General features: G+C 55.0%; 3 protein-coding genes across 3 annotated transcripts; 1 reads left to right on the top strand and 2 right to left on the bottom strand.

The window, feature by feature from the left end:
• Positions 1–273: 273 nt before the first annotated feature.
• On the bottom strand, positions 274–3,645 carry V2A60_007196 (uncharacterized protein; the record flags this gene model as incomplete). The annotated part of the gene is made up of 1 exon (XM_083258482.1): positions 274–3,645. The coding sequence occupies one exon, from the start codon at positions 3,643–3,645 to the stop codon at positions 274–276; it is 3,372 nt and encodes a 1,123-aa protein (XP_083114608.1).
• A 1,589-nt stretch (positions 3,646–5,234) lies between these two features.
• On the top strand, positions 5,235–7,801 carry V2A60_007197 (adenylosuccinate synthase ADE12; the record flags this gene model as incomplete). Its single annotated transcript, XM_083258483.1, has 19 exons — positions 5,235–5,268; positions 5,338–5,348; positions 5,404–5,460; positions 5,512–5,540; positions 5,599–5,619; positions 5,673–5,711; positions 5,765–5,800; positions 5,861–6,003; positions 6,067–6,125; positions 6,178–6,281; positions 6,339–6,471; positions 6,866–6,914; positions 6,967–7,003; positions 7,058–7,092; positions 7,216–7,277; positions 7,350–7,418; positions 7,474–7,614; positions 7,666–7,692; positions 7,751–7,801. The coding sequence occupies 19 exons, from the start codon at positions 5,235–5,237 to the stop codon at positions 7,799–7,801; spliced, it is 1,137 nt and encodes a 378-aa protein (XP_083114609.1).
• A 791-nt stretch (positions 7,802–8,592) lies between these two features.
• Positions 8,593–10,148, bottom strand: V2A60_007198 (peptidase M24, structural domain-containing protein; the record flags this gene model as incomplete). The annotated part of the gene is made up of 4 exons (XM_083258484.1): positions 8,593–8,692; positions 8,744–8,850; positions 8,908–9,919; positions 9,979–10,148. 4 exons carry the CDS (start codon positions 10,146–10,148, stop codon positions 8,593–8,595), a joined length of 1,389 nt encoding a protein of 462 aa, XP_083114610.1.
• Between the last annotated feature and the right edge of the window lie 2,464 nt (positions 10,149–12,612).

The following is a 12,612-nucleotide window of genomic DNA, read 5'->3' on the forward strand; positions in this document are numbered from 1 at the left end:
GAGCGGCCTGTACAGCGCCGTTCTAAACAGGGACTGCAGCAGGTTTGTCGTCGCCTACCCGAGACCGTGATGGAATGAATGCGCAATCATTTCAACTTTCATTTCCGCATGTAAAGTCTGTTACACCAATTGAGTATACGCGCTGGATGTCTTTCCTCCAACATTACTATTTGGCCTCTCCATGTTCCAACATAAATAGATATAACATTGGAAACAAGTACGACAGAAACGTATCTAGCAACACAGTCGTCAGTCCCACGCCATCCTGAACCGTCAGCTGCTCACGTCGATCCCTGGTTTGAGATTGACGCTCATGTTCAGCTCCGCTAGGCCTCTCGTCAGCCGCGCCATGCCTGCCGCAGCGGCCGGCGTCACCACCCTCGGCGTTTCCTGCACCAGCGCCGGTACGACTTCGCTGTCACCCGACGCCGACTCCTCTGGCTCGTCCGCACAGCAGTCCTGCGTCTCCTCTTCGAGCACCACGACCGGCTCGCCACCCGGCAGGCGCACCTCGAGGGCGTTGAGCGTCTGCGCGATATCCAGCAGTAGCACGTCCATTGGGCAGATGTACGCGACGCGCTTGCGCTGGCTCCATGCCAGGACGTGCCCGCAGAGGGCGCCGTCGTCGACGCCCACTATCCACGCGCCGCTGTCGCCAGGGATGCCCATGGCGCGCGGACCCTCAGGGCTCGCCACCTGGTAGGTGTGGCTCGGGGAGGCGCGACCGTAAATCTTGACGCTACACAGCACGGGTAGGATCTGTCCGCGCTGCGCGCCGCTTGTCCGCGCCACGCACTGCACCCGCTTTCCAGGGAGCGCGGCCGACGGTGCCAGCACGGTCGGCTGCAGCGGGGGCTCGGCGGCGCACCCGCTGGCCTTGGCCATGGCGTTGTCCGCGGGAAGGCGGTCGTCGCCAAACTCGAACAGCGCCCAGTCCACTTCGTGGATGAGGCCGTTGTCGCGGCGACGACGGATGCCGCTCGAGGCGTAGACGGGGCCGAGGCTGAACGTGTCGAGATGGTCTTCATCCTCCGTCTCGGCGCATGGGTAGAAATCCTCTTCCACGTCGTCCAGCGCAGGCTGCGTCACCACGTAGCCATCGCCGCAGCCGGGCTCGATGCCGGGAATGTCACCTGGCTCGTCGTCGTCTTCCTCGTCGTCGCTGTCATCGCCGTACTCACTCGTAATGTCCGTGTCAGAGTACGGTTCGGATTCCGTGTCTGACAGCTCGTAGCCATCATCATCGCCTTCGTCTGTGCTGTCGAATTGTGATGTGCTATAGCTGATTGGGAGTGCGGCACTACGCCGCGACTCTTGGCCTGCGGGATCGCGATCCGGATCGTCGAGCATATGGTGCACTGTCATGCCATATGTCTTGCCATCAACAACCACCAGCCCACCAAAGCTCACCGGAGGCAGATGGCGGTCGCCGATCCAGGCGCCGATGCTGGCTCCGTTTCCCGGGCGCTCCTGGTACTTGGGGTTCACAGCCTCCACCTCGTCGTCGTCCGTGGCCATGGAGCGCTTGATCGAGTCAGTCACGCGGCGGGATCGAAGGACGTGACCGCGGCAGACTTTGAGAGCAAATCCCGTAGATCCATCAAAGAGGTCGCCGACACGCTTCTTGAGGATGGCGCGCACTTTGCCGACAGATGAGCACACAACGAGCACCGTGGGCTCCGTTTGCTGAGGGCTCAGGCCGATGGATTCTAGGGAAATCTCGACGGACTCGGGGTGCTTGCGGTAAAAGTGTCGGAGAGCCTGGTTAATTTGTGGCATGAGAATTGTGTTCCATTTCTCGACCGCTTCGGCGGGGAGCGGCACTTGGCTGTACAGCTTGAGCTTGGGCTCCTTGCTCACGGGCTTCACGCAGGCCATGAACTGCGTTTGTGACGGACTCTCGGCAAGGTTCATATTTCCTTGGGGTGGACCGTCAGGATTTGACACCCGCGTTGGCGGCTGCGCAGGTTTGGGGTTGGGCTTGATACCACTTGACTCCTCCCGCCGCAGCGTCTCGCGATGTGCCTCTTCTTGCATATCCGCATTTAACCGTTGCTCCAAGCCGCTGACGCCATCTAAAATGCAGCACGTTTCGAGAAACCGGCTCACGCGCATCTGAACTTGCGACAGTAGCGTCTCGCCCACGGCCTCACCGGCCATCTCCAGGTCGACAGCCTCCCAACACGCATGTACCGCCTTTGTGTACAGACCGCCGCACTTGACCTTGAGTTGCTCCATGGCCGATGCGAACGCGGGTCCGTCGGGCTCGGCTGGGAGAGCCTCGATACTGGTCCAGAGACCAATGGACAAGAGCATCATGGACAGTGCGTAGAGCTCTAGCACGCGATCATCCGTACTCTTTGGGAGGGGAGATTCGGCAGAATATCGAGGGTCCAGCGGATGATGAGGCGCGCCGTCTGTATTGTCCTCTGCAAATATGTCAAATGAAGAAATGAGCGGTCGTCGAACATCCATGACCGCATTCGGCGCTAAGCCATCTGTCTTTGTCACGTTGCAAAACGAGATGTTGTCTTCTGTGAGCTTGCCATGCGTCACGCCACGAGCATGCATGTCAAAGACGGTATTGGCAAGGTTGTAAGCAAGGCGAAATTTGGCCTCGAGCGGAGGCTCCTGGACCGAGTTGGCGAGCAACGTGCGCAGCGTGCAGATTTCGTGCGCCGAACTCTTTTTGTAGCTGCTTATAATGGCGGTGTCAAAGGGGGAGGGGAAGCGGTAGACCAGACCGAAACGCGAGTTCTCCATATCCTCAAAGTAGCCGAGCAGCCGCGGCAGACCAGACCAGGCACCCGGCGCGCGCTGAGAGTCTTGCTGCAGACCTGCCGACAGCTTTTCAAAGCGCGACATGGGCGGCATGATGCCGGTGGTCGAGTATATTGAGTCAAAGGCGGCGTATTCCAGCAACAGCGGGCCCCAAGGCTCGCGGGTGCGGCCCTGTGCCATCTCCGAGTACGCCGTCTTGCTCATCAAGACCACGGCACGCTGCGAGGCGACATTGGCCGGCAGGTCTCTGGCGGGAAGAATTTCGGTAAGCTGGGCAGGATCGATGACCTGGGGCGTCTTCAAGCGCGTGGGTTCAAAGGCCCGGTACCCTTCGGCGCCGGGCCCTTTATAGAGACCGCCCTTGGAGACTCGCCTCATAGCGGCGCCGCGCGTCCGTGACAAGTCGTATAGCGTGTCCACGGAGGCAGTAAAGTCATTGACGAGGTCTTCGAAGCGCGCGCGATCCCACGGGACCATCTTATCTTTTTTCCCGGCGCTTCCCGGGCCGCCGGCGCCTTGACCGCCGGCGCCGCCGCTCAGCCAGAGGTGTTCGGCTTCGGCGAGAATGTCCTTGATGGTGGACATGATGCTGCCGACGACCTCGCTGAGGCCGGCTCGCGACAGCGACTCGTCAATCTCGGCGGCTTGGTGGGCGGGGTCGGACCACTCGAGGCCCCAGCCGATAAGACGGTCATTTTGGATGCGCAGCTTGCGGTGCAGGCCGGCGGCGTCAGGGTCCTGCTGTTTTTCGCGGGGAACAGGGGCCTGGACAAAGTCGCTGGACTTTTTTGTGTCGTTGTATAGGCGGGAAAGGCGGCGCTGGAAGGGCAGCTGGAAGCCGCCAGCGGGGAGTAGGGTCTCCATGTGTGGCGGTGGTGAGTATCCCACTGTGTGGGTGTTGTAGATTGTATGTAGGTAGGGCGTCGTGTAGATTTATTCTGTTGTTAGAGACAAACTCGCCGGTATCTTTCGGGGATGAAGATTGTCTGCAGCGTGTTTGGTGATGTGTAAGTAGTGTTAGAAATGGGGTTGCAAGTATGCTATCGATGTCTGCGATATGGCTCGTCGTCTCGCCAGGCAGACGGACTCCGCGGTGGTACTGCAGGCACCAAGCAGCTGACGGGCTCTACCAGAGAGAGTCGGGTATCACAGTTGATGATTTTCATGTAATAATCGGTGCCTAGAGCGCGCGGTCGCTGCTATGCCATGCTTTGTGACCGTTTGCTGTCGTGCTCTTCAGTCGTTTGTGCGGCAAGATGTGTCGTCGTCGTCGTCGTCGTCAAAGTAAACAAACGCAGGTAATGAATGCACAGTGGAAATTGAATGTTTGGACAGAAATAAAGGTATAAGAAGAAGAACAAGCCAACTCAGCCGCCAAGTCGCAACATGAAGCTGAAATGCTGCAGCCTGTTGCGAGTGACGAATCGAGTGCTTGCTGACCCCCCGCCAATCTTTTCCCCACATAGCCGTTGTGAGGCTGCCCTTGCCAATCAACCACTATAAGCCCGGGGTTTTGGTTGGTCGGAATTCTGCTGCCTGAATGCGGCCCACTTGACGGCAAAGCCCGCGCATCTGTTGGAGAAGCTGACAGGTGTATCGAAATTCAAAGAAAATCCGATATAAAAGTGAGTACATATGACCATAGCCATTGGAAAATATCGCGTCCCGCCTCGTTCTTGATTGCGGTGGTTTACAAGTAAAGTTGTTGACTCGGAAAATGGCAACCCTGACTTTTTTGGAGATGCTTGCGACCAAAGGCTCGCGACTAGTCCTATCTAGGTATAGCTTTTCAGGAAAACTAGCCCGCCAACTGTTAGTTTGGCGAGGCAAAAAACGTTTCGGACGGAGAAAAATTTCCAAGCCGGCATCGGCCGTTTTAATTCTCTCAGGTAGCCTCAGGTAAGTAACTCGACTGCGCCATATGTAGTACTCAGTACTTGTTTTTTCTAGCTCATTATTTTTCATTGCAAACTGCCTTCCTTCTTAGAATGGCCCGGTTGAACATTGGCCTCGGAAGTGACCTTGATTCCAGCGACGTTTGCACTCGGTCGCAGAATCTTTGCTGTGCACAGATTACTCACTCAAAGTTTGTCATCGGGGAAGAACGAAAGAAGAAAAAAAACCAACAATAAAAAGGCAACTTTACCTCTTTCAGTAGGCGGTAAGGCCCCGTCAGTACCCCTCGGGCTATAGCTCGGTACCTCGTCAACCAGGGTGTCCTACTATGCAAACACCAGGTACCACAGGCTACAGCGGCGTGGCCAGTGGATCGCTGATGCAATGGCTTGCTTGTGCATTTATGTAAGGTAACCCCGCCAGCCAACTAAGTAGTCACTCAGTAGCCCCGCGCACAAAGTTCTATCTTTCCCCATCGTCCAAGAGTTTCGTCTTCTCTTATCGTAACTTTCCAGCTGTGCTGTTCCCTGCTTCGACACTTTGTCGCATCTCGAAGCATGCCTATCACTGTCATTCTCGGCTCCCAATGGGGTACGTACAGCCCTGCCATCGCAGAGCGCCAGCGCATCGACGTATACTAACGTAAACCTGCTTGTCTAGGAGATGAAGGGGTTTGTCTGCCTCCACGCGCAACAATGAACTTGTTCTGACGAGTCTGGCCGACAGAAAGGAAAGCTGACCGATATCCTTGCTACTGACGCGCAACTCTGCGCGCGCGCCGCCGTGAGGACGATCCGAGCCGCATAGAAAATACATACTAATATGAAGATGTAGGGAGGTCACAACGCGGGGCATCAAATTGTGTAGGTCGAGACGGACCCGTGTGGGAATATCAGAGCGGTATTGCTAATCCTAGAACAGTACCCAGGGTGTTTCATACAGGTATGCAGTCACGCCGCGCTGTCAGAGTTAGGGGACAATACTCACTCGCCTAGTTTCCACCTGCTTCCTTCTGGCCTCATCAACCCGAACTGGTAATTCATTCGATTCGTTTCCCTACATTTGCAGGACTGATTCCTCATTTTAGCACCAACTTGATTGGTTCAGGTGTTGTTTTCCATGTGTAAGTAAATGTGACCCCCCGGTTCCAATTCTGATCGATTGGCAAGCTGACTTGCTTTAGCCCATCATTCTTCCGCGAGCTCAAGGAACTTGACGAGAAAGGCCTCCCCCGAGTTTACGATCGCATTCTCGTTTCCGACCGAGTCCATATTAACCTGGACCTTCACCTTGCTGTCGATGGCCTCGAAGAGGTTGAGCTTGGCGGTAAGTAGCCGATCCTCCAAGTACGCAAAACACTCTCCAACAGCTTCCGATGTCGCATTCTAGAGAACAAAATTGGAACCACAGGTCGTGGAATTGGCCCATGTTACAGTACAAAGGCTGCAGTAAGCAATACACCAAAGCGACGACAGAACAACGCTAAAATGTGCTCGACAGCGAAGTGGTATTCGACTAGCAGAGGTCTTCAACGCTGAGCTGTTTGAGTCAAAACTTCGCCGACTCGCATCAGGCTACGCCAAGAGATATGGGGACTTGCTGAAGTAAGATCCGGCTCATTGCGCATCCTGCCGCCCATTCTGACGCTATTGTCATCCCAGATATGACGTTGAGGACGAAATCGCCCGTTTCAGAGAATATCGTCCCAAGCTTGCAAAATTCGCCATCGATGCTGTGCCCTTCATGCAGTCCGCCCAAGAGAACAACATGAACGTTCTCGTCGAGGGTGCCAATGTAAGAGCTCTCTGCTTTATCAAAGTACCGCGCTGATCTGTTCGGTGGCCTGAGCAAATGTGCCCGCCTAGGGCCATTGCTCGGTCCGCCTAGACAAAAGGCCTTGATGCTCGATCTCGACGTTGGATCATATCCGTATGTATTCCAAAGCTATATCGACCACATGTCAGCCATTAACAGTGAACAAGATACGTGACAAGTTCTACCACAACCGTGGCAGGCATTATTGGCGGGTTGCACCTGAATCCCCGCGGCCTCACTGAAGTGATTGGAGTGATCAAAGCCTGTACGTTCGACACACCCTAAGCTGGCTGAAAGCAACATATCCCCACCAATTTTGGCCGCTGGTGGCTCTTTCACCTACTTGTTGATGGTACATACTAATACGACACAGATACAACCCGAGTCGGGATGGGCAGTTTTAAAACTGAAGATCTCGGAGAGTTAGTCATTGAGCTTTCAAAGCGTGTTTGGTTGCTAATCTCGATACAACAGAGTTGGAACGAGCCTCCAAGAATTGGGCAGAGAATGGGTATTGTTTTTTTCTCTTGTCGAAACTCGTCATAGCAGTGCTAACTGTATCCAGGGAACGTCCACTGGTCGGCGGCGTCGTTGTGGTTGGTAAGTCTGTCAGAATTTTGGAGGTCGTAACAGGAGAATCTAGACTAACTCATACAGGCTCGGTACTTGAAATCGCTTGTTGCAGTCTCGTATATTGAAGACTTTCTGACATAAATCTTGCAGATCTTGTGGTCCTTCGGTATAGCATGGCTATCAACTATTATACAGCACTCAACTTGACCAAGGTAACTATCTGGCAATCCCTAACCTGATTCGCCCTTTTCATCGGAGAGTGGCTGACTCATTCACCTCTACAGCTGGACGTGCTGGATACATTCGAGACGATCAAGATCGCTGTGGCGTACAAGGACCCTGAGTCCGGTGAGGTGAGTCAATACATGTCTCCTATAGAGATGTCAGAAGATGCTAACAATTTTGTAGGAGTTGGTTTCGTACCCTGCGGATCCTGATACTCTCGATCGAGCTCATGTTGTTTATCATGAAATGCCGGGGTGGAAGACGCCAACCACGAACGTGAAGACATTCGATGATCTTCCCAAGCAGGCCCAGGACTATGTCAAGGTAAGAATCGTGCCATTATTGAAAGACTGTATTGCTAATTGTTATCGCCAGTTCATTGAAAACTTTATTGGAGTCAAGGTAAGATTACAATCGAAGGGGTCGCTTGGAACATTTGATATATTAACACATGAAATAGGTAAAATGGATCGGCACTGGCCCTGACCGGGAGAGCATGATCAAGAAATAAGCCCGGTGGTAGACGCCATACCGGCGACGAGCTGCTGGCCCTGCGAGCGCGTCGACGGTCAGAGCACTAATTCTAGAGGCCAATTGTCAAGCGATGCTGTGCAGGAAGAAGGAGGGCCGCAGCAGCTAGCAGGGCTTGTATACGAGCGAAAGTAAGAGACTGTAACGTTGAAACCCGTTTTGCAACGGGTTTTTTTGAAAAATGTCAGGAAATGGAATCCAGTAAAAGGCAGGAAAATGTCTATAGAACCACGGTGTCGTCAATGCCTTTCCTCTGTGCCCTCCCTCTGTGCCCTCCCCTTGTGCCCTGCCCTTGTGCCCTCTGCCACGGTGCCGTAGCCCGCCCTAAGAAAGAGGATGCTCGCTACAAGCAAAGACCAGCAGCCGCGGTCAAAAGCGATAACAGCAGCAGCTACGAGTATAAATTACGACCGCAGCCAACAAGTTGAGCGGGCCATCTTCTTTTACGAACAATTATCAATATGGTGAGAATAGGGCTATATAAAGCAGTGGTATTACTTGAGCAAAAATTCTACAATTTTTGTACTCCTTCATAGCTAAATCTCGGCTGCTTCGTCGTCGATTCAATAGGCCCCAAGCTTGTGACTCTGAACCTAGGCCCAGAGTCGTGTAGGTGAATGGTCAATAGCCCTTGATACAAGTACAAGGCCTCTTATGCAAGTACGAGTCAAGGTCTGCATCATGTAGACCAAGTTTCCACGCGTCATGTCTTTATACACGTTTCAATTTATTCATGAGATATTCTTTATGTACGACTTTTACTCGGTTATTTTACGCGCTGGCGACAATGGCCTCAATCTCGGCGGCCGTTGTAGGCAAGTTGGTAAGGTTCTCATGGCCCGTCTCAGTGACGAGAATGTCATCCTCGATGCTACTCCAGTTAGCGCTGCTGCTTTCAAAGTAGATGCGGCTGACGACTTACCGGACGCCACCGACGTCCCAGTACTTGTTGAGGACCTCTTCGTTGATGAATTTGCTGTGGACGGGATCCTTCAGGTAGGGCTTGATGATGAATTCGCAAAAGTACACCTAAAAAAGCACACTGTCAGCGGTGTCGGGTCGGGTGCTTGGCGGTTAGCAGCTTACACCAGGCTCAATGGTGACGACAGAGTTGGTGGGGACGATGCCGCGCAGACGCAGGTTGGGGAAGAGCTTGTCGGGGTCCTGTCGGTTCTGACCGCCGCAGGTGTCGTGGCAGTCCATGCCGAGGTGATGGCCAAGACCATGGGGGAAGAAGGCGGCCGAGGTGCGGGCGGCGAGAATGTCGTCCTTGTTGCCCTGGAGGATACCGAGCTCGAGGAGACCCTCAATGGCAATGGTGTGGGCGAGGACGTGGAGATCATCGTAGTTGACGCCGCCCTTGAGGCGGGCACTAGTCTCGTTCTTCATCTTGAGGACAATGTCGTAGATGGCCTGAGACTCCTTGGTGAACTTGCCGCTGATGGGGAACGTGCGGGTAATGTCGGCACAGTAGTTGTTGTACTCGGCGCCGGCATCGACGAGAACGTTTTGCTTACCCTCGAGGGCGCAGGTGTTGTCAACGTAATGCAGGGTGGCGGCGGCGCGGCCACTGGCAAAGATGGGGTGGTAGGACATTTCCTTGGAGTTGTACGAGTAGCAGCGCTCCAGGAAGGAAGCCTCGAGTTCCTGCTCCGACTTGGCCGACTTGACGCGCTTCATGGCGGCAACGTGGCCGAGGCCGGACACATAGTTTGCACGGCGAATCAGGGCAACTTCGTACTCGTCCTTGACGACGCGGGCGAGCTGGATGGCCGACTTGACAGCCTTGAGGTCCTTGGCGGCAAAGGCGTCGAGGGAGACGTTGTCAGAGACCTGACCGTCGATGGCGTAGACGGTTGTCTTTGGGCTGGCGGCGGCAAGGTTGGCGAGGGTGGCGGGGAGCTCGGTGTTGGGCTTTACGTCGTCGACGTCGTAGAGCTTCATGGCGTCGTCAATGGTGGTGGGCAGGCCGGACCAGATGACGTCTTCGGGGTCGATGGGGGGGATGAAGAGGGTAGACTTGTCAGCCTGGATATCGTAGATGAAGAAGCAGTCGGCAAGGTTGCAGCCGGTGAGGTAGTAGAAGAAGCGACGTTGGCTGGTAACGTTAGCGAGGTGGTTGATGGACAGCTGGTGAGGGTGGCGGGGGCGGCATACCGGAAGGGGACGGGGCCGTCGTTGTCCTCCTCCATCTGGGTGTGGCGGGCCTCGAGATAGATGAAGCCGTCGGCGGCGGCGCCCTTTTCACGAAGGATCTGAACGACACGCTTGGCATGGGCCTTGCCGGGGTATTTGCCCTTGAGGACGGTCTCAAAGTCTTGTGCCATGGTGGACAGGGTGTTGCTGCGAGGCTGCGGATAAGGTGCAGGACAGGGTCGGGGAGCAGCGAGACGGGATGGCGATGGTGATGATGATGATGGTGTACAGGTAACGGTCCGGATATGCAGCGGAGCAGCGAGAAATGGAAGCTGGGAGATGGAGTAGGCAGACGGCGTCGGAAAGGATGACCGACGAAAAGTGAGACGGAGTCGGAGAGGGGCCGTGGTGACGAGAGGAAGGATTGGGCCAAGAGGTGGAAGAGGAGGGGCAGGGAGGAGCATCATGGCGGGGTAGTTTAAGCCGACTGGAGGTGCATTGTACAGCCGTTTTCTGCCTTACATAATGACAATGATGGTCATTGGCTTATTAGTCAAGGTGCTGGGACTCGCCAGTTTGTCTTGATGGTGCTGGCGACGAAAAATGGAAACAACCTAAAAGGAAAAGAAAGAAGACGGCGCCTGAATTGCTCAATTGCTGAATGTTTACCTCCCTAGCTGCCTACCTAGGTACCTACCTACCTAGGTACCTACCTTACTGACTGCCTGCCTGCCTGCCTGCCTGCCCAGGTACCTCGAGTCCCCTGAGAACCTACAGGTAGGTACCTGCCAGCTACCCAGGAAAGCGACGTTACAGTGGGCAGGCAGGGGAAAATTGCCTAGCAGCCCCCTCGCCAAAGCCGCTAAAATCCACTGCAAACCCCGCTACAACGCCGCCTGCACCCGCTGGTGACGTCTGCTGCCCCACGGCGTCTGGGCTCAGCTCCGGAGAGATGAATGTAAGCGGGGGGACTACCAGTAGTGGGTATTATTCCATTCGATTGTTTTATTATATATGAATGTCTGGTCTCTGTGTAATTTTTCTTTCTTCCTTTCTCTTTTTCTCTCTCTTCTCGTCTTCTCTTTTGCCCTCATGCGACGTGATCTTGTCATGTTGTCGACGTCAAGGCTCTCCTGCAGTTTGTGGGTAGTACCTGTATGTAGCACCTACCTATAGTAGCCTTGCAGCGTCCAATCGGTCCCGTCTACAGCACCCCCCACCCATCTTGTAGTCCTATCAGTATTTACGTTATGCCAACTCCTCTTGTCCAGTCACGGCAGGCCAATATCAGTGCAAAGACGCTCGGCCAGTCTTGCCGACATGGGAATAGAAAAGTCAGAAAACTACAACGGCAGTAGTGGACAAGTCCTCTCGGACAAGTGAATCCGTCCGTCCCCCACTCTCCCCATCATTGCTTGTACTACCGTCATGCACCTCGCCGCGGTTACTCAGCAGCCGCCTCAACCAACTCGCCTGCACTCCATGACAACTCACCTCGAGCAAACACCACCACCACCACCACATCATCATCCTGACGCACCATGTACTGCGGACAGCCGTGATACACAACGCAGCCCCAACATCCGCCCGTCAGCCTCGACTCCACAGTCGTCGTCCGTCCTCCTTCTTCTCCCGCTCCTCCCTTTCCTATACGCCTTGACCGCCGCGACCACCGCCACCACCCCCGCCCTTGCTCCCGTCCGTCCATCCGTCCGCCACCTCCCGCCTCTCTCCGGTCACAGTCACAAACAGCCGCGAGACAACCGCCGTCATCAAGCCTTTCTCATCCTCCCTCCTCATTTTCTCCTCGCCATCTCCCGTTACATCACTAATTCAAACCACAAGAACCCTACGCAAGGTTCAAAAAAAAAAGAAGAAGAAGCAACCACCCCCCCGCCTTCTACATGGACTGCCAAGCCGCCTTGCCCGAGACCCTGACTGCCGACTCTCCTATCCGCGGCGACTTGTCCAACATCGATTCACCATTTATCCATCATGCGTCTACAGATTGACTAGTCCCAATGACTTGGTTCCACCATTCGCTGGCCGCCCATGTCTGTCTGCTGGTCGCGTTTCCATGGCTCCCCATCCGACCCCGTCCAATCCACACCCACACAGGTGCACGCAACCACTTGACGCGCACAAAGGACCTTGGGAAGCTGAAATGTTTCAACTCGGCCGTCGCCAGCGTGCTCGTTTCCTCGCATCGGCCATCGGGGTGGGTGCGCCATCAGACCTGCGTCATCAGACACATGCGCCACAATCTGCAAATCTTTTATTAGGTCCTGGTCACATACTTACCTAGCCTACCTTGGTTGGGCGGTAGCCTTGCCTCGCCTTGCCCTACCTTGGCTGCTTGGCTGCTTGGGAGCCAACCGGAGCCAACCCCTGGCCTGCTCACTCGTCCATTTTCACGCCACCGACTCGGCTGTGATTGCCTTGACCAAAGAAAGACCTTTACCCTTGAGCGCCACTCGATGTGGGCCCCCTCCCTTGGATCCTTGGGATGCCTCTGTTGTCTCTTGCAAATTTCAGACGAGCCCGACTGTCGGTGCCTGTGTCTCACACAACAAATGGAGACTGTCGACAAGAAACCCCCAATGACATGTGGCGCGCGCCCTCGACAATCCCTGTCCGCCTGTCGTCCATGCATCA

Source organism: Cordyceps javanica, chromosome 4 (genome assembly GCF_051103115.1).
Source record: "Cordyceps javanica chromosome 4, complete sequence".
Lineage (NCBI taxonomy): Eukaryota > Fungi > Ascomycota > Sordariomycetes > Hypocreales > Cordycipitaceae > Cordyceps > Cordyceps javanica.